Source organism: Nerophis lumbriciformis, linkage group LG16 (genome assembly GCF_033978685.3).
Source record: "Nerophis lumbriciformis linkage group LG16, RoL_Nlum_v2.1, whole genome shotgun sequence".
In the NCBI taxonomy this organism is placed as follows: Eukaryota; Metazoa; Chordata; class Actinopteri; order Syngnathiformes; family Syngnathidae; genus Nerophis; species Nerophis lumbriciformis.
Genome location: NC_084563.2, coordinates 23782499 through 23804029, shown reverse-complemented (window position 1 = coordinate 23804029; position 21531 = coordinate 23782499). Strand labels below are relative to the sequence as shown.

The window sequence follows — 21531 nt, the reverse complement described above, 5'->3', positions numbered from 1 at the left end:
AACATGAAATAAACACCAAGTTTGTATTTGTAGCTCATCTGGTTCAAATGTAGAAGCAAAAGCGTGTTCAGGTGCTGGCCATATTGGACCAGCTGCTGTGGCGACCCCAAAGGTCACCGGCGCGGGCGCTCTAGCCAAATCATTTAAGTATGCACTGAGCTCCACCAATCTGCCGCTTTTAGACAAAAGTGAACGAACACACCCTAAAATCTCCCTAGGGGCCCCCACTACCACCAAAAGTTCTGACTTTGTGACGCAGCCTTTAAAGCCCACTTGAATTCTACTTCCGTGATGGGCGTCACCGTCGAGAGTACACGGCACTTGATTGGCTGAAATGTTAAGCCCCGCCCAGACGGACCAATGAAATGCCGAACCATGACTAAGCGTTTTCCAATCACGTGACAAAGTCGCAGAATCGTAGTTAATTGAAGACATTCAATCATTTCATAACATTCCCAAATAATGCATTTTGTTAAAAGTAGTCATTCGGTTATTAGGAAGTGAATACAAAGTGTTTCCACGCTTAAATATCAATATTTTAGTCTGTTGGTGGAGTTGCATAAGTAATTACGTAAATATAAACAGCACAGAGACAAGCCTCAAACTTCTGGAACAAAGTAATTTGGAGTGATGGCTTTCTTCTGGCGACTCGACCATGCAGCCCATTTTTCTTCAAGTGCCTCCTTATTGTGCATCTTGAAACAGCCACACCACAATTTTTCAGAGAGTCCTGTATTTCAGCTGAAGTTATTTGTGGATTTTTCTTTGCATCTCGAACAATTTTCCTGGCAGTTGTGGCTGAAATCTTTGCTGGTCTACCTGAATCCCTCATTTTCCACTTCTTAATCAGCGTTTGAACACTGCTGATTGGCATTCTCAATTCCTTGGATATCTTTTTATACCCCTTTCCTGTTTTATGCAGTTCAATTACCTTTTCTCACAGATCCTTTGACAATTATTTTGCCTTCCCCATGACTCAGAATCCAGAAACATCTGTGCAGCACTGGATGAAAGATGCAATGGTCTGTCAGAAGCCCAGAAACTCACTGACCTTTTATACACACACATTAATTACAAACAAACAGGTCACAGGTGAGGATTGGAACCTTGATTAGCCGTTCAAACCTGTTTGTGTCAACTTTTGTGCATGTTATCAGGTCAAAATCACTGGGGTATGTAAACCTTTGATCAGGGTCATTTGGGTACTTTCTTTGTCATTTTGATTTAAAAAGAGTAAACAGTTGTTTGCCAATAAATAGCTTCACACAACCATTAAGCATGAGTGGAAGAAAGGTTTTTGTGATATCATTCATATTCTCTGAAGAATGGCCAAGAAATCATAAATTCTCCCAAGGTATGTAAACTTATGAGCACAACTGTGTATGACAACTTGGAAGAGACTTGAGTAATGAATTGTTTATTTCTATTCCTGCACATAGAACACACAAGAAAGACACCCAAGAGAGACACAACATCAAATGTAGAGGGGGTGGTACTGGCGGGGGGTGAGGCGTTTGCGACAAGTGGGACACGTGTGAGACCTGGACAGAGCGTCTCGGATGCACTGGCTGCAGAAGACATGTCCGCACTTTGTAGAGACCACCAAGCGGCCGCTGTCCACCATCTGTGAGGACCGCAAAGGTTAAAGATGCACACAGGTGAGCCTGCACCTGTGTCCCAGTCTCACCTCTGAGTAGGAGTCCATACAGACTGGACAGGTAATCGTTCCTGGAGTCCACCTGGGAGACACAGACAAGTACTTGTCTCACTGGTCATTAGGGTCACGTCTACGACCTGGACTTGACTTGTATTTACTATGTGGCACCAGTCTATTACCTGGACTTGACTTGTATTTACTATGTGGCACCTGTCTATTACCTGGACTTGACTTGTATCTACTATGTGGCACCAGTCTATTACCTGTACTTGACTTGTATCTACTATGTGGCACCAGTCTATTACCTGGACTTGACTTGTATCTACTATGTGGCACCAGTCTATTACCTGGACTGCACTTGTATTTACTATGTGGCACCAGTCTATTACCTGGACTTGGCTTGTATCTACTATGTGGCACCAGTCTATTTCCTGGACTTGACTTGTATCTACTACGTGGCACCAGTCTATTTCCTGGACTTTACTTGTATTTACTATGTGGCACAAGTCTATTACCTGGACTGCACCTGTATTTACTATGTGGCACCAGTCTATTACCTGGACGGCACTTGTATCTACTATGTGGCACCAGTCTATTACCTGGACTGCACTTGTATTTACTATGTGGCACCAGTCTATTACCTGGACTTGGCTTGTATTTACTATGTGGCACCAGTCTATTTCCTGGACTTGGCTTTGGCTTGTATCTACTACGTGGCACCAGTCTATTTCCTGGACTTGGCTTGTATCTACTACGTGGCACCAGTCTATTTCCTGGACTTGACTTGTACTTACTACGTGGCACCAGTCTATTTCCTGGACTTTACTTGTATTTACTATGTGGCACCAGTCTGTTACCTGGACTTGGCTTGTATTTACTATGTGGCACCAGTCTATTACCTGGACTTGGCTTGTATTTACTATGTGGCACCAGTCTATTACCTGGACTTGGCTTGTATCTCAGTGTTGTCACATTGCGTGGATATTATTCTCTCTTCTTCATGCATTTACTTGTTCATTTCCTCCACTTAACTGGTTACTCCTCGCTCCATTCCACACTTTCCATGCAGGCTAGCTTAGCGGTTAGCACGGCTTCTCCTGGTCTCCTGCTGTGGTTTGCTTTATGTGTGTCCCACTAGTTCCACATTCTACAACAATCTGTATTACTTTAACAGACTTAAATATTAGATATTTGTTCATCCAGACACAATTATTAACTAGACCTGACTTGTATCCAGACCAGGGACACAACTATTAACTAGACCTGACTTGTATCCAGACCAGGCACACAACCATTAACTGTCCTGACTTTTACCCAGACCAGGGACACAACCATTAACTAGACCTGACTTGTATCCAGACCAGGAACACAACCATTAGCTAGACCTGACTTGTATCCAGACCAGGGACACAACCATTAACTAGACCTGACTTGTATCCAGACCAGGCACACAACAATTAACTAGACCTGACTTGTATCCAGACCAGGCACACAACCATTAACTAGACCTGACTTGTATCCAGACCAGGCACACAACAATTAACTAGACCTGACTTGTATCCAGACCAGGCACACAACAATTAACTAGACCTGACTTGTATCCAGACCAGGCACACAACCATTAACTGTCCTGACTTTTACCCAGGCCAGGGACACAACCATTAACTGGGTCTGACTTGTATCCAGACCTGGGACACATATATTGGCTGGATCTAAATTGTATCCAGACCTGGGACACGTATATTAGCTGGATCTAAATTGTATCCAGACCTGGGACACGTATATTAGCTGGATCTAAATTGTATCCAGACCTGGGACACGTATATTAGCTGCATCTGACTTGTATCCAGACCTGGGACACTTATATTAACTGGATCTGACTTGTATCCAGACCTGGGACATGTTTATTAGCTGGATCTGACTTGTATTTAGACCTGGGACATGTTTATTAGCTGGATCTGACTTGTATCCAGACCTGGGACACGTCTATTAGCTGGATCAGACTTGTATCCAGTCCTGGGACACGTCTATTAGCTGGATCAGACTTGTATCCAGTCCTGGGACACGTCTATTAGCTGGATCTGACTTTTCTCCAGACCTAGGACACGTATATTAACTGGATCTGACTTGTATACAGACCTGGGACACATATATATTAGCTAGATCTGACTTGTATCCAGACCTGGGACACGTATATTAGCTGGATCTGACTTGTATCCAGACCTGGGACACGTGTATTTGCTGGATCTGAATTGTATCCAGACCAGGGACACAACCATTAACTATACCTGACTTTTACCCAGACCAGGGACACAACCATTGACTAGACATGACTTTTACCAAGACTGGGGACGGCTTGGCGCAGTTGGGAGAGTGGCCATGCCAGCAACCTGAGGGTTCCTGGTTCGATCCCCAGCTTCTACCAACCTCGTCACATCCGTTGTGTCCTTGAGCAAGACACTTCACCCTTGCTCCTGATGGGTCGTGGTTAGGGCCTTGCATGGCAGCTCCCGCCATCAGTGTGTGAATGTGTGTGTGTGAATGGGTGAATGTGGAAATAGTGTCAAAGTGCTTTGACATTATTATTATTATTCCAACTGGTGGACTCTAAGAAAAAGCGGGCCCTTTCCTCGTCGACCCCGGTAACGTTGATAAAGTCTCGCACAGCCTCCTTTCCGTGTCCTGGCCCGGACACGGAAAGGATTGACAGATTGATGGCTCTTTCTCGTTTTAACCCTAACCCTAACCCTAACCCTGACCCTTCAAGGTAGAAAAGCACTATAAAAGTATAACCCATTTACCATTTAAGACCAGGGACACAACCATTAACTAGACCTGATTTGTACCGAGACCAGGAACACAACCATAAACTAGATCTGACTTGTATCCAGACCAGGGACACGTATATTAGCTGGATCTGACTTGTATCCAGACCTGGGACACGTATATTAGCTAGATCTGACTTTTATTCAGACCTGGGACACGTCTATTAGCTAGATCTGACTTGTATCCAGACCAGGGGCACGTATATTAGCTGGATCTGACTTGTATGCAGACCTGGGACACATATATTGGCTGGATCTGACTTGTATCCAGTCCTGGGACACGTCTATTAGCCGGATCTGACTTTTCTCCACACCTAGGACACGTATATTAGCTGGATTTGACTTGTATCCAGACCTGGGACATGTATATTAGCTGGATCTGACTTGTATCCAGACCAGGAACACGTACATATTAGCTAGATCTGACTTGTATCCAGACCTGGGACACGTTTATTAGCTGGATCTGACTTGTATCCAGACCTGGGACACGTGTAGTTGCTGGATCGGAATTGTATCCAGACCAGGGACACAACCATTAACTAGACCTGACTTTTACCCAGGCCAGGGACATAACCATTAACTAGACCTGACTTTTACCCAGACCAGGGACACAACCATTAACTAGACCTGACTTTTACCCAGACCGGGGACACAATCATTAACTAGACCTGACTATTACCGACAAGGGACACAACCATTAACTAGACCTGACTTTTACCAAGACCAGGGACACAACCATTAACTAGACCTGATTTGTACCCAGACCAGGCACACAACCATTAACTAGATCTGACTTGTATCCAGACCAGGGACACGTATATTGGCTGGATCTGACTTGCATCCAGTCCTGGCACACGTCTGTTAGCTGGATCTGACTTTTCTCCAGACCTAGGACACGTATATTAGCTGGATCTGACTTGTATCCAGACCTGGGACATGTATATTAGCTGTATCTGACTTGTATCCAGACCAGGAACACGTATATATTAGCTAGATCTGACTTGTATCCAGACCTGGGACACGTATATTAGCTGGATCTAACTTGTATCCAGACCATGGACACGTCTATTAGCTAGATCTGACTTTTATCCAGACCTGGGACATGCATATTGGCTGGATCTGACTTGTATCCAGACCTGGGACATGTAGATTAGCTGGATCTGACTTGTATCCAGACCAGGAACATGTCTATTAGCTGGATCTGACTTGTATCCAGACCATGGACACGTCTATTAGCTAGATCGGACTTGTATCTAGACCAGAGACATGTGTATTAGCTGAATCTGACTTTTATCCAGACCGGGCACATGTAGATTAGCTGGATCTGACTTGTATCCAGACCAGGAACATGTCTATTAGCTGGATCTGACTTGTATCTAGACCAGAGACATGTGTATTAGCTGAATCTGACTTTTATCCAGACCGGGCACATGTACATTAGCTAGATCTGGCTTGTATCCAGACCGAGGACACGTCTATAAGCTGGAATTGACTTGTGTTTTCTATTAGGGACATGAATATCACCTGGCAGAGCGCTCAGCCTGTAGCGAGGACATCATGGCATCACCGGCACCAGCAGGCGAGTCTTCATCGTCACTGCTGAGCACGTAACTCTCACCCGAAGCGTTTCTCCTGTTCTGAGGACCTAATGGAGGACAGGGGTGGCGTCAAGTCACGTCAGCGTGTGCACCGAGTCCAGCTAAGGGACGTTTTGTACCTTCTTCCACCAGCTGGGGCAGCACGGCGGCCAGGTGAGACGAAGCGCGGGAAAAAGAAGAGTTTGTTTCACTGGAGCGCTAGCAGGCTAAGCTAATGCTGCGTTAAAGACTGCTGATAAAAGTGCTGCTGGAAGTCAAAAGTCGGGTGAACAACTTGGACGCACAACTTCAGCGTGATTACAGTAGAAAAGTGAAAAAAATCCTACTTCTTGGCATTATGGAATGCCACCAAGCTAACAGCTAGCATTGTAAAGACTAGAGTTTTTGTGGATAGAAAATCAGCTACCGGTACACTGAACAGTAAGAATGCTATGTGTGTGTGTGTGTGTGTGTGTGTGTGTGTGTGTGTGTGTGTGTGTGTGTGAGTGTGTGTGTGTGTGTGTGTGTGTGTGTTGTATTTCTACCCTTCTTGAGACATCAACAAGGAAAAGTACTGTCCATATGAGGATTTACGAACAAGTTAGGACCGAAATCACGGTCCTAATACAGAAAACCATTGCATCTACTAGAGAGCCAAATACTAGAGTCCATGAATATTGCTCCAAAGTCAGGATTTTTGGTTGATTTAATGTGCATACAAAAGTAAACATGGACGGGGGCAAAGGCAGTAATATATGATGAAAGAAGCTAAAGAAGGACTTCCCTATTCATCCCCCCAAAAAACCGCCAGGTGAACAGCTGATTTTACGACTTCTGGTGCTGACGTAAGACAACCCGCGTCCCACATGTGACCATAGGAGGAACAAATACACTACGGTACTAAGACTATAGTGGCCATTAACAGTTAGCTTCTACAGTTGTGTTGCCCAAAGTGCGGCACAGGGGCCATCTGTGGTCCGTGACTCCTTTGTCATCGACCTTAAGCACATTACAAAAAAATAAAAATAGAGATCTCATTTCCCTGGTGGTGAAATCTATCAAAATTAGGGTGGTCCTAAAGAGGTAGGCATTTTTCAGAGGTCTCAAGAAGGCAACAAATACAAGCATGTGTGTGTGTGTGTGTGTGTGTGTGTGTGTTCACCAGCACAGAGTCGTTGTTGGTCAGGTCTACAACAGTCGACGCTTCTGATGCCTCGCACGTCAGATCCACCACCTCATCCACACCTGCAACAAACGTCTTGTTGATCGCTGACCACACACGACAACTGACTCGACACCCCATTCATTGCTGATCAGCACTCACTGTCCTCCATGGTGTCCTCCATGGTGTCCGTCACGTCAATCGCCGCAGTGGGCGGAGTCAGGACGGCGGCGGCTCTCGGACTCGTTCTCCTTGCTGCTCCACTGGCTTTTGCCCGTGTGCTGGAACTCCCCCTCCTCCGAGCATTATTAGCACCACTGGGTTTGGCGCGCCTCGTCCTTGGGGTCTTGATGCGCGCACACACACACACACACACACACACACACACACACACACACACACACACACACACACACACACACACACACACAAACACACACACACACACACACACACACACAAACTATTTATGAGGTCATGATTCATTTAATTGGCAAAGAGGCATATATGTACTTTAACAGTGCTAAACAAGTGTTTTATGTAGATTTAAAAACAAATCGTTATTAGTTATTGAGTAACTGTGTGAATACATATAAGATTCTCACCAGGGGTGTCAAACGTACTTTCAAATGTATTTTCTGGACCATAGGGCGCACCGGATTATAAGGCGCACTGCCGATGAGCGGGTCTAGTCAGGTCTATTTTGATACAAAAGGCACACCGGATTATAAGGCGCATTAAAAGGAGTCATATTATAAAAAAAATGTTCTAAATGTAAAAGACTTCCTTGTGGTCTACATAACATGTAATGGTGGTTCTTTGGTCAAAATGTTGCATAGATGATGTTTTACAGAACATCATCAAGCCGCTTTCTGACAGTCGCTTCCGGATGCGCCGTTTTGTGGGCGGTCTTATTTACGTGGCTCACCTTCGACAGCGTCTTCTCCCTGTCATCTTTGTTGTAGCGTGCAAGGACGGGAGTGGAAGAAGTGTCAAAAGATGGAGCTAACTGTTTTAATGACATTCAGACTTTACTTCAATCAATAACGGAGCAGCATCTCCTCATCCGGAAACAACCACACCGGAAATGTGTCCCGTGAAAAACCGTCCGACCGGAACTCTCTAACTAAAGTTCCTTGGGTGAATAATGTAAACTCACTACACCGGTATGTTTTAGCGCTTTCATGGCAAGTTTACTGACAGATATAAGTAAGAACTTTAAACTAATTTATATTAGAAATGGCAACAGCAGAGGATGAATGTCCCATAACAAGAAGATAGAGAAAAAAAAGAAGCTTATCGACTACGGGTCGGCACCGACTACAAAGGCGGAAGCGCGCAAATTTTCAGGATTTATGCAGATCCCAAATACACATCAGCAGGTACCAGAAGGTAAGAAAAGTTGCTTTTGCATAATATTGCGAAACAAAACGCCAGATAATATGTCTTACCTTATACACACACCATAATAATACTCCTATGTTGAAGCACAGTACAATTCATCAAGTGGTGCGGCTTCATAGCTTACCAAAGTCGTACTAAAACATTGATAGATTTTTGAGAACCGTGTGTAAAGTTCTATATTTTCAATGGAACATATAACATTTTGGTGATGTTTACTTGAGTTATATTGCAGTCTACACGTATCTATTATGTGTGACTGCCATCATATCCGTACATTAGGCGCATTACCGTATTTTTCGGACTATAAGTCGCAGTTTTTTTTCATAGTTTGGCCGGGGGTGCGACTTGTACTCAGGAGCGACTTATGTGTGAAATTATTAACACATTACCGTAAAATATCAAATAATATTATTTAGCTCATTCACGTAAGAGACTAGACGTATAAGATTTCATGGGATTTAGCGATTAGGAGTGACAGATTGTTTGGTAAACGTATAGCATGTTCTATATGTTAGTTATTTGAATGACTCTTACCATAATATGTTACGTTAGCATACCAGGCACGTTCTCAATTGGTTATTTATGCCTCATATAACGTACACTTCTGCGATGAGGTGGCGACTTGTCCAGGGTGTAACCCGCCTTCCGCCCGAATGCAGCTGAGATACCCCCCGCGACCCCAAAAGGGACAAGCGGTAGAAAATGGATGGATGGATAACGTACACTTATTCAGTGGAAGTGAAGTGAATTATATTTATATAGCGCTTTTCTCTAGTGACTCAAAGCGCTTTACATAGTGAAACCCAATATCTAAGTTACATTTAAACCAGTGTGGGTGGCACTGGGAGCAGGTGGGTAAAGTGTCTTGCCCAAGGACACAACAGCAGTGACTAGGATGGCGGAAGTGGGGATCGAACCTGCAACCCTCAAGTTGCTGGCACGGCCGCTCTACCAACCGAGCTATATATACCGGTATATATTCTTGGTGTTGGGTTTTATCAAATACATTTCCCCCAAAAATGCGACTTATACTCCAGTGCAACTTATATATGTTTTTTTCCTTCTTTATTATGCATTTTCAGCCAGTGCGACTTATACTCCGGAGCGACTTATACTCCGAAAAATACGGTAGGTTATAAGGCCCACTGTCGAGTTTTGAGAAAATTCAAAGATTTTAAGTGCGCCTTATAGCCCGAAAAATATGGTAAGAATAAAAATCAGCTGAAATATTTCAATGAAAGAAACTGCTGTTCTAAATGTGTCCACTGGGTGTTGCAATAGCAATTCTCTGTATCCGTGCCGGCCCTGCGAAGAGATGGCGACTTGTCCAGGGTGTACCCCGCCTTCCGCCCGATTGTAGCTGAGATAGGCTCCAGTGCCCCCCGCGACCCCAAAAGGGAATAAGCGGTAGAAAATGGATGGATGGATGGATGTATCCGTGCCCCAAGAGCACGCATGACTTCAGAGGATGGGCGGTGTTTAAGCTCGAGGCAATACTTCCGTGTTTGGACACCACGTACTTAGATAGATAGATAGTACTTTATTGATTCCTTCGCTGCTTATTAGCGATAGGATTGTTAAGTTGTTAAAGATGTTGTTGGTAAAAGGGACACATTTTCTGGGCGCACATAAATATGCTAAAATAATATGTATCCCCTTCTAACTTCATGTGTGATTCATGAAATGAGTCCAAATGCACAGGTTTTGTTGTAGATGATGCTACATACGAAAAGAATAAACCACAGGATGTTAGTACATCAGTTGAGGAAAATTAGTAAATTAACTATTCATAACATCTTGTAATTTCATTTTTAAATTAATTTTCATTTAATCTTCTGATAGAATAAAAATCAACACCAGTGGGAGCACTTTAAAACTCTGCCAGACTCAATTCGGCATATTTGACTGACGAACATTATCATCATGTCACGATTTTACCAGTCCGGCCTACTTGGAAATCGATTTTCCTTCATGTGGCACCTGAGCTAAAATGAGTTTGACACTCTTCTACATCACAAAATCATCTATGCCGGCTTTCAACTACCCCAGTTTTCATCCGATTGGAACCGTTTAAGTATCAAAATGTTCGGCTCGGCCAGGAATCGATGGCTTACTAGTTTTTACCCAGATTATCCGGAATTCCTTGTTTTTCGGGACATTTTTCCCATTGAAAATGAATGGTCCAATTTTCAAACTTGCACAATTCCTACATTTCTCGCCGGATTCGAACCGTTCCACTAATCCACACACTCCACTCATCCCGGGCGATTAAAATGACCAATTCCCAAATTTCCAGGAATTCTCAGAATTCCTGTTTTTTAAAGCCCTATTTCCACCCCTTTTTATTTCGGCTTTCTTCTCCTTCTACATTTTTCAATCCATTCCAACCATGTCACCATCAAAACATTCCTCTCAGTTGGGATATCAAAGGTACCTATCTTTCTTTTCGTAAAAATTCCTGTTTATCCCGAAAATCCAGGAATTCCAAAATACCAATTCTCAATTACAAAGTGTCAACATTTCTCGACCGACTCAAAAAATTCTAACACCAACCCATTCACATCATTTAGAACAATTGTGATATTATCTATATTTTTTTTAATTCCCGGTTTTCTGGAAATTCCAAAATGACCTGTTTTACGCAAAGTCCGTTGTGACGTCAGACAGCAAAATGGCGGGGCCCGGGCAGAAGAAACGCTCTAAATTGGCTACATTTTAAAAGAAGGGATTGCAACAGCACTACTTGTAATAATTGCAAGATTGTTACTTCATCAAGAGGAGGACATAAGAGCAATATGCTGAAACAAAGCAGTAATGCTAGCACGTCATCTGTCTCAAATACAACAGGTACTAACTCGACGCCTACGATGATAACACTATTATTTGTTCAATTAAAATGAATACTTTGTAGTTTAGATGAGCAACATATTCTGATTGTATGTACTAACTAGCTCCAGTTCATGTTAAGTTAAGTTTGTGGTCAAAAGCTCGAACTAGTTTGCCATAGTGCTCCTGATTTTCAAGAGGTGAGAATGTTCAATCGTCGTCGGAGAAAAGTCGCATGTTTTCCTGCAACCACATTTTCACTCAGCCATTTCCACTATATAGGTGAAACTCATAAAATTTGAATATCGTGGTAATGTCCATGCATGTCAGCAATTCAACTTCATATGTGAAACTAAAATGTGATATAAATTCTTGCAAAGTGAGATATGTCAAGCCTTTATTATAATCCTGATCATTGATTACAGTTTGTGAAAAGCCCACATTTTTTGAGGCTTTTAATTCAAGGTTTTCATAAGCTGTAAGCCACAATCAACATCATATCAAAATGAGGCTTGATACATCCAAAGTTGCGTGTTATATTCACTTTTTAAATCTAAACAAAACATTCTAATATTTTGAATTCCACCAGTATATTTTCTAGGACAATTAAGAGATTCTTACAAGTTTTAAAAATGAAACTAAATGTTACATTCTTGCGTAATTTCCACTTGTTTCATTTTGTTAAATTCTACAGAAGAATGTTTATTTCTCATTAATTTTCCAAAGTAATTTTTTTCTATGCTACATGTCTTTTAAGACCTCACTGTTAGCTTTTTGAGGTCATGTTAGCTCTAAACTAAACAAAATCGATGATAATCCACCTTTTGTTTTTTTCCCCAAATAGGAATCGATAAGAGAACCGAATCATGAAGCAGTATCGAAAGTAAATTCGGAAACGGAAAAATCGTATAAATTTCCATCCCAACTCACGACTTACTAATCAATTGCTAATTAACTCTTAGCTGGTTACTCTCTGCTGTAACACGGTTCCTGTTAGCCTTCTGTTGAAGTGTACAAAAACGTATTCTTCCCTTTTTCACAATTTTACGTTCAAACTAGCTTAGCGCCTTGGCTAGCATAGCTTGTCCGCTCCTCCTCCATGTGTGACCGCGCTTATCCAGCGAACACACAACGTTAGTTAGAACCAAACCTAGAACTATCGTTTCAATAACATTAGCATTAATGCCAAATTTTGGAACAGTCTGTATTACTTTATTCAACATACTTAAATAATCAATATTTCAACATTTGTCCATCAATTCATGAATCGCCCAGGTTCTAATCGTGATGCCTCAGAGAATACATCATTTTCCCCACCTCTAATAGTCGGTAGGGCTGCACGATTATGGCCAAAATAATAAGTTAGTAATATAGTTTGAGCAGAAATATGTCAAACTAATTACCTACGCACCGCAAAACATTCAAAGTGCAATGTCACATGAACTTCGTTTTTATGTACCAGTAATAACTTAACGTAAAAACACCATGGTGTTTACTTTTTAATATCAACTTAAAACCCAAAGCAGTTTGACCTACAAACAAGCTTTTTTCTTCTCTAACAACACCATGTAGTGTGCACTGCAACAGTTTGGTCAACAAAAATAAACATGAGCCACACCTCTCACATCTAATACACAATTGTAGTGCTTCATTGACAAGTCAGCATGCTGTCACTTTACAGCCTGCTTTTAATTCAATGTGATGACAAAACTTTTTAGGACAAGTAGCCACCATTAAATATTTTTGCAGTAATACAACGCAAGTGGTGTTAGTTATTGGCACACCGACTGCATACTTGTTGCTTCCTGTACCCGCTTTTGATTGGCCAGGACGCAGGCCTTGGCGATTCAATTCGAAAATGCAGGAGAGAAAAAAAACTAAACTCACCGTATTTTCCGGACTATAAGGCGCACTTAAAATCCCTTTTCCCCCCTCAAAACTCGACAGTGCGCCTTATAACCCGGTGCGCCTAATGTACGTAATAACTCTGGTTTTGCTTACCGACCTCAAAGCAATTTCATTTGGTACATGGTGTAATGATAAGTGTGACCAGTAGATGGCAGTCAAACATAAGAGATACGTGTAGACTGGAATATGATGGCAATATGACTCAAGTAAACAACACCAACATTTTATATGTTCCATTGAAAATACAGAACATTACACACGGCGCTCAAAAACCTATCAAAATGTTTTAGTACGACTTTGGTAAGCTATGAAGCCGCACCGCTTGGTGGATTGTACTGTGCTTCAACATACTAGTATTATTATGGTGTGTGTATAAGGTAAGACATATTATCTGGTGTTTTGTTTTGCAATATTATGCAAAAGCAACTTTTCTTACCTTCTGGTACCTGCTAAACTGTATTTGGGATGTGCATAAATCCTGAAAAATTGCGTGTGTCCGCCTTTGTAGTCCGTGACGACACCGTAGTTGATAAGCTTCTTCTTTTTCTCTATCCTCTTGTTATGGGACATTCATCCTCCGCTGTTGCCATTTCTAATATAAAGTAGTGTAAAGTTCTTACTTATATCTGTCAGTAAACTCGCCATGAAAGCACTAAAACATACCGGTGTAGTGAGTTTACATTATTCACCCAAGGAACTTTAGTTATTAGAGAGTTCCGGTCGGACGTTTTTTCACAGGACACATTTCCGGTGTTGTTTCCCGGATGAGGAGATACTGCTCCGTTATTGATTGAAGTAAAGTCTGAATGTCATTAAAACAGTTAGCTCCATCTTTTGACAACAAAGATGACGGGGAGAAGACGCTGCCGAAGGTGAGCCCCGTAAATAAGACTGCCCACAAAATGGCGCATCTGGAAGCGACTTTTTGAAAGTGGCTTGAAGATGATCTGTAAAACATCATCTTTGCAACATTTTGACCAAAGAACCACCATTACATGTTATGTAGACCACAAGGAAGTGTTTTACATTTAGAAAAAATAATAATATGACTCCTTTAATGCGCCCTATAATCCGGTGCGCCTTACATATGAAAAAAGTTTTTTTTTGTTTTTTTTTAAATAGACCATTCATCAGCAGTGCGCCTTATAATCCGGTGCGCCCTATGGTCAAGAAAATGCTGTACGTTATATTACAGTAATCAAAACCGCAATGTCGAATCGTTGTCGATGAATTGTGCAGAAGAGAAGATTGGTACGTTTCGTGGATTATCAGCATTGCTGGTGGTTCTTGAACGTAATATTAAAATACATTTTATTTTTTTAAAACCGACATGGGACAATATATATATATATATTTTTTTTTAAATGAGCTTGCAGCCCGCACTACACTTTAGTGCCTAACCACTCACTTCCACAAACAACATTTAGCCCTATTTACTTTCACTTTGACGACAAGGCAGACAGTTCTTTTTGTCTTTGAGAAACAAGTGAGAGTGAGAATAACTTACAGTGTTGCTCATAGCAGAGACCGCAGCAGGACACACTGAGGAGACAGGAGACATTTTCACACATTAATTAGTAAAGCCAGGCCTTCGTTAACACCAATATCTCACCTCACTTTTCTTTTTGTCAAAGTAGTTTTCATAAGTTGGAGAGCCTTTATCATAAAGCTACACACTAAATGCATGCTAAGCAGGACATACAGTCGTGGTCAAAAGTGTACATACACTTGTAAAGAACATAATGTCATGGCTGTCTTGAGTTTCCAATCATTTCTAGAACTCTTGTTTTTTTGTGATAGAATAATTGGAGCACATACTTGTTGGTCACAAAAAACATTCATGAAGTTTGGTTCTTTTAGGAATTTATTATGGGTCTACTGAAAATGTGAGCAAATGTGCTGGGTCAAAAGTATACATACAGCAATGTTAATATTTGCTTACATGTCCCTTGGCAAGTTTCACTGCAATAAGGAGCTTTTGGTAGCCATCCACAAGCTTCTGCTTGAATTTTTGACCACTCCTCTTGACAAAATTGGTGCAGTTCTTTGTTGGTTTTCTGACATGGACTAGTTTCTTCAGCACTGTCCACACGTTTAGGTCAGGACTTTGGGAAGGCCATTCTAAAACCTTAATTCTTGCCTGATTTAGCCATTCCTTTACCACTTTTGACGTGTGTTTGGGGTCATTGTCCTGTTGGAACACCCAACTGCGCCCAAGACCCAACCTCCGGGCTGATGATATTAGGTTGTCCTGAAGAATTTGGAGGTAATCCTCCTTTTTCATTGTCCCAGTTTTTCTCTATAAAACACCAGTTCCATTGGCAGCAAAACAGACCCAGAGCATAATACTACCACCACCATGCTTGACAGTGGGGATTGTGTTCCTGGGATTAAAGGCCTCACCTTTTCGCCTCCAAACATATTGCTGGGTATTGTGGCCAAACAGCTCAATTTTTGTTTCATCTGACCGCAGAACTTTCCTCCAGAAGGTCTTATCTTTGTCCATGTGATGTCAGTGAATCTTTTTATTTATTGTTTTTACAACGAAGGCTGCGGCCTGACAAGCTCCGCCCCCTGTGGGAGGAGCCACGCTGCTTTTTTAATGTCCAAGTTTCCTTTCACATTGAGTTTTTAACTGAAGCAGCTGACGTTTACAACGTAATGTGTTACTACTACTTCCTGTCGGTGTATTGAATGATTACCAGATGAAACAAAAATTGAGCTGTTTGGCCACAATACCCAGCAATATGTTTGGAGGAGAAAAGGTGAGACCTTTAGTCCCAGGAAAACCTTTCCTACTGTCAAGCATGGTGGTGGTAGTATTATGCTCTGGGCCTGTTTTGCTGCCAATGGAACTGGTGTTTTATAGAGAGAAACTGGGACAATGAAAAAGGAGGATTACCTCCAAATTCTTCAGGACAACCTAATATCATCAGCACGGAGGTTGGATCTCGGGCGCAGTTGGGTGTTCCAACTCGACAATGAGCCCAAACACACGTCAAAAGTGGTAAAGGAATGGCTAAATCAAGCTAGAATTAAGGTTTTAGAATAACCTTCCCAAAGCCCTGACCTAAACATGTGGACAATGCTGAAGAAACAAGTCCATGTCAGAAAAGTATAGACAAGAAGAGTATACGATATCATCATTGCCAAATTTGAACCAAATACAATATTTTAAGTTTTACCAATTTTCTTTTGTTACAGTCAAACTGGTTTTTAAAAGTTTGGATAACTCTGCTCCCCAATTGCTCTGCAAGGCAATTAATTACAAGACTGCAAAGTGGTAACAGATCTACCAACCGAGCAATGTCAAAAGGCAACTGTTGCGTTCCATTCCATCGAACATCTTTTGCCTAGACATCCTTTTCAATAAAAGGACCACAACTATGGAACTCTTTACCTGACACTTTGAAAAGTATACCTGCACTTGTCACTTTCAAAAAACAAACAAAATTGTGGCTAGTTGAGCAACAATCGTGTTCCCATGTTTAGTTTTTACTAATTGTTTTTTATCTAGTCTGCACTTTGTCTGTATTATTTCTATTATCATTATTATCGACTCATTTTTGCCTTATTCTATTTTTTATTTTTCTATTTTAATGATGTTAGATCTGTGTTGTTGTTAGGGACAAGTGTTGTAACACTATGATGCATACATTGGATAACTGTTTAAGATGTCTATGTTTCTTTCTGTATCTGTCCCTATTTCAAATAAACCTAGAAGAAAAAAAAACACATTTAGCTGAACTGCACCAATTTTGTCAAGAGGAGTGGTCAAACATTCCACTACAAGCTTGTGGATGGCTACCAAAAGCTCCTTATTGCAGTGAAACTTGCCAAGGGACATGTAAGCAAATATTACCTTGCTGTATGTATACTTTTGACCCAGCAGATTTGCTCACATTTTCAGTAGACCCATAATAAATTCATAAAAGAACCAAACTTCATGAATGTTTTTTGTGACCAACAAGTACCGGTACCGTATTTTTCGGAGAATAAGTCGCTCCGGAGTATAAGTCGCATCGGTCGAAAATGCATAATAAAGAAGGAAAAAAAACATATACAAGTCACACTGGAGTATAAGTCGCATTTTCTGGGGACATTTATTTGATAAAAGCCAACACCAAGAATAGACATTTGAAAGGCAATTTAAAATAAATAAAGAATAATGAACAACAGGCTGAATAAGTGTACGTTATATGAGGCATAAATAACCAACTGAGAACGTGCCTGGTATGTTAACGTAACATATTATGGTAAGAGTCATTCAAATAACTATAACATATAGAACATGCTATACGTTTACCAAACAATCTGTCACTCCTAATCGCTAAATCCCATGAAATCTTATACGTCTAGTCTCTTACGTGAATGAGCTAAATAATATTATTTGATATTTTACGGTAATGTGTTAATAATTTCACACATAAGTCGCTCCTGAGTATAAGTCGCACTATGAAAAAAACTGCGACTTATAGTCCGAAAAATACGGTATGTGCTCCAATCACTCTCTAACAGTGGTTCTTAACCTTGTTGGAGGTACCCAACCCCACCAGTTTCATATGCGCATTCACCGAACCCTTCTTTAGTGAAAAATAAAATGTTTTTTTTTTTTTTTCAAATTTAAGACAAAGTTATATGTTTTTGGTAACACTTTAGTATGGGGAACATATTCTAAGTAACAAAGACTTAATTTTGAGTTTTTTGGACACTAGGGGAGCATATTCTAAGTAACAAAGACTTAATTTAGAGTTATTTGGTTAGGGTTAGAGGGTTAGGGCCAGGGTTAGAGGGTTACCCAGGGTTAGAGGGTTAGAGTTATAATAAGGCCATGCCGAATGTACCAAATAATGACTAGTTAAGAGCCAATATGTTACTAATTTGCATGTTAATAAGCAACTAATTAATGGTGAATATGTTCCCCATACTAAAGTGTTACCATGTTTTTTACTGGTGCACAAAATGAACCGTGCATGAACATCACCTTGTTCAAACAACAAAACCAACACAGTGCATAAACTCACAACAAATTACACACCTGCAAATCAGTCTGACTTCTGCTGTTGCCGTATCCGTAATACGCCGATAGGGATAAGTTTTTATTTACACGATGAGTCGGGTGTGTCTTGACCTCCGCCGAACCCCTGGGGTTTGATCGAACCCAGGTTAAGAACCACTGCTCCATCACAAAAAAATAAGAGTTGTAGAAATGATTGGAAACTAGTGATGGGTCCGGCAACACCGATGCATCGGCGTATGCGTCGAGCTCATAGAGCAAAACACTGTGTCGGTGCGCGTACCGCTTTTAGAAAGTCACGTGACCGATCATGAGCTGTTTCGGTCACGTGACCGACCCACGAACTGTGTCGCACTGACGCCTCTTCTGTGCCCTGTGAGCGGGTCTTTTCTACAGCCGGAGAAATAATAACTAAGAAGAGAAATCGTCTAAAATGTAATACGTTGGAAAAACTGTTTTTTTTAAATAAAAATGTGTAAAAAAAAAATAAAAATCCCAGTCCACAAGCATTCACAACACGCTCTCTTAGATTTCCATGTTATGATACATGGTCACATTATTTATTGACTGTATCTAAAAAAGATAAAAATATATTTTTATTTAAATGAAAATATTAAATAATCCGAAATGAAATACAATGACTTGGTTTATATTATTGTGTATACTAGGTCAGGGGTCGGGAACCTTTTTGGTTGAGAAAGCCATGAAAGCCAAATATTTTAAAATGTATTTCCATGAGAGTCATATAATATTTTTTAACACTGAATACAACTAAATGCGTGCATTTTTAAGTAAGACCAACATTTTTAGACTATAATAAGTCTCTTTTTCTTTTTAATAACATTGTTATTCTGAAGCTAACCAATAACAAATAAAATACTTGTTACCATTAACTTCTTGAACAGGTGCGGTAGAAAACAGATGGATGGATTAAAATGCATGAGAATGTTTTATATTTTGAACGTTATTTTTAACACTGTGATTACCAGCGGAATTATTCCTTACTTATGTTAAGCAATGTCAGCTAAGATTTATCTGAGAGCCAGATGCAGTCATCAAAAGAGCCACATCTGGCTCGAGAGCCATAGGTTCCCTACCCCTGTACTAGGTCATAAAATCAGTGTCAGTTGAGTCGGTCCATAGGTTGCCTGAAGGGATTTTTAATGTCCAGAGATGTCAGTATTTAGTGACACAGTATCGACACAGTATCAATACAGTTTTGCAAAGTGTCGAAACGCTTCATGACGCCTCATCAACCCATCACTATTGGAAACTCAAGACAGCCATGACATTATGTTCTTTACAAGTGTATGTAAACTTTTGACCACTACTGTATGTCTGTTTTAAGAAACAGGTTTATTGTTATTCTGTTAGGTTAATTTAGGAATGTATTTGTCTGTTTATTTTTTTTTTTTACTTTGCACAAAAACATTGATCATTGAACAATTGCATTACTACCAACTTGTATTTTCCCAAAACCTGCACATCCAACAGTATAAAACTATGTTTGTGTGGATTGTCAGCCATTAGGGCATAGAATCCAAGGTTTCATTAATGCAAATTGACTCTTCCGAATAGTGGTGCAGCTGTAATGTTTGCACATATAAATGATTCCCGGGAGCGGCCACCGCTGCTGCCCACTGCTCCCCTCACCTCCCAGGGGGTGATCAAGGGTGATGGGTCAAATGCAGAGAATAATCTCACCACACCTAGTGGGTGAATGACAATCATTGAAACTGAGGTGGAGCAGCCCTGCAAGGTGTCCCTTTTTAGGGGGAGTTATAGCAAGCCCTGTCATTAGCATGAAGCTAACACATATTCCTACTATAGACGGTCGCAGCGGTTCGACGCCAACTGATCGGAGATCGACTTTTACTGAACTTGAATCTTGTTGTTCGAGTCGCTGGGAGGGAAAAGACAACTTTCAAATCGCAAAAGTTAGCACTTAGCCGCCATTGCTTACCATTAGCGCTTCCTCTCTCCTTGGTCAAAATTGGCTAACCCTCCGTGCTCTCTCTCTTCGGCTACTTGGCGACTGTCTGGTTTAATTCGACTATTAAACGCAGACAGTCCGACATTAAAATTCCAAATATATTAACTTAGCGGTGTACTCTCCGGCGCTACAGCTAGCAGGTAATGCTTCTGTTAGCAACATCCGGGTACCTGTGTGTCGGTCTTCTCCTTCTTCTTCTTCTTTTGATTTTTATGGCGGTTGGCAAGCAACCTTGTGGTGTGCATTACCGCCACCTACTGTAATGGAGTGTGGACCGAGGTGGATCCCTACTCCAATGTTTTTCAACCACTGTGCCGCGGCACACTAGCGTGCCGTGAGATACAGTCTGGTGTGCCGTGGGGGATTATCTAATTTCACCTATTTGGGTTAAAAATATTTTTTTTGCAAACCAGTAATTATAGTCTGCAAATGATGTGTTGTTGTTGAGTGTCGGTGGTAGGTGGTAGCCGGTAGCTAATTGCTTTGTAGATGTCGGGAACAGCGGGAGGCAGTGTGCAGGTAAAAAGGTATCTAATGCTTAAACCAAAAATAAACAAAAGGTTAGTGCCCCTAAGAAAAGGTATTGAAGCTTAGGGATGGCTATGCAGAACAAAACTAAAACTGAACTGGATGCAAAGTAAACAAAAACAGAATGCTGGACAACAGCAAAGACTTACTGTGGCGCAAAGACGGCGTCCACAAAGTACATCCGAACATGACATGACAGTCAACAATGTCCCCACAATGAAGGATAAAAACAACCAAAATCTTCTTGATTGCTAAAACAAAGTAGATGCGGTAAATATAGCTGAAAGGTAAAACATGAAACTGCTACAGGAAAATACCAAAAAAAGAGAAAAAGCCATTAAAATAGGAGCGCAAGACAAAAACTACAACCATACACACAGGAAAACAGCAATAAACTCCAAATAAGTCAGGGCGTGATGTGACAGGTGGTGAAAGTACACCTACTTTGAGACAAGAGCTATAGTGATGCATGTTTGGTTATGGTTTAAAGTCATATCCAACAATTGCGACATTTTACTGTCAACTGAGTTTCGTTTTTTAATGACGTCTGCTGGTGGTGTGCCTTCGGATTTATTCAACGCAAAAAATGTGCCTTGACTCAAAAAAGGTTGAAAAACACCGCCTTACTCTATAT

The 21531-nt window shown here is 41.1% G+C and overlaps 1 protein-coding gene across 1 annotated transcript; it reads right to left on the bottom strand.

Moving 5' to 3' along the window:
* Positions 1-1422: 1422 nt before the first annotated feature.
* rnf4 (ring finger protein 4) lies at positions 1423-20562 on the bottom strand. The gene is made up of 8 exons (XM_061976814.2): positions 20340-20562; positions 14867-14901; positions 7384-7567; positions 7222-7304; positions 6200-6212; positions 6007-6127; positions 1688-1739; positions 1423-1624 (listed from the first exon to the last, which is right to left on the bottom strand). The coding sequence occupies exons 2-8, from the start codon at positions 14876-14878 to the stop codon at positions 1475-1477; spliced, it is 615 nt and encodes a 204-aa protein (XP_061832798.1). The 5' UTR covers positions 14879-14901; positions 20340-20562; the 3' UTR covers positions 1423-1474.
* Positions 20563-21531: the final 969 nt, after the last annotated feature.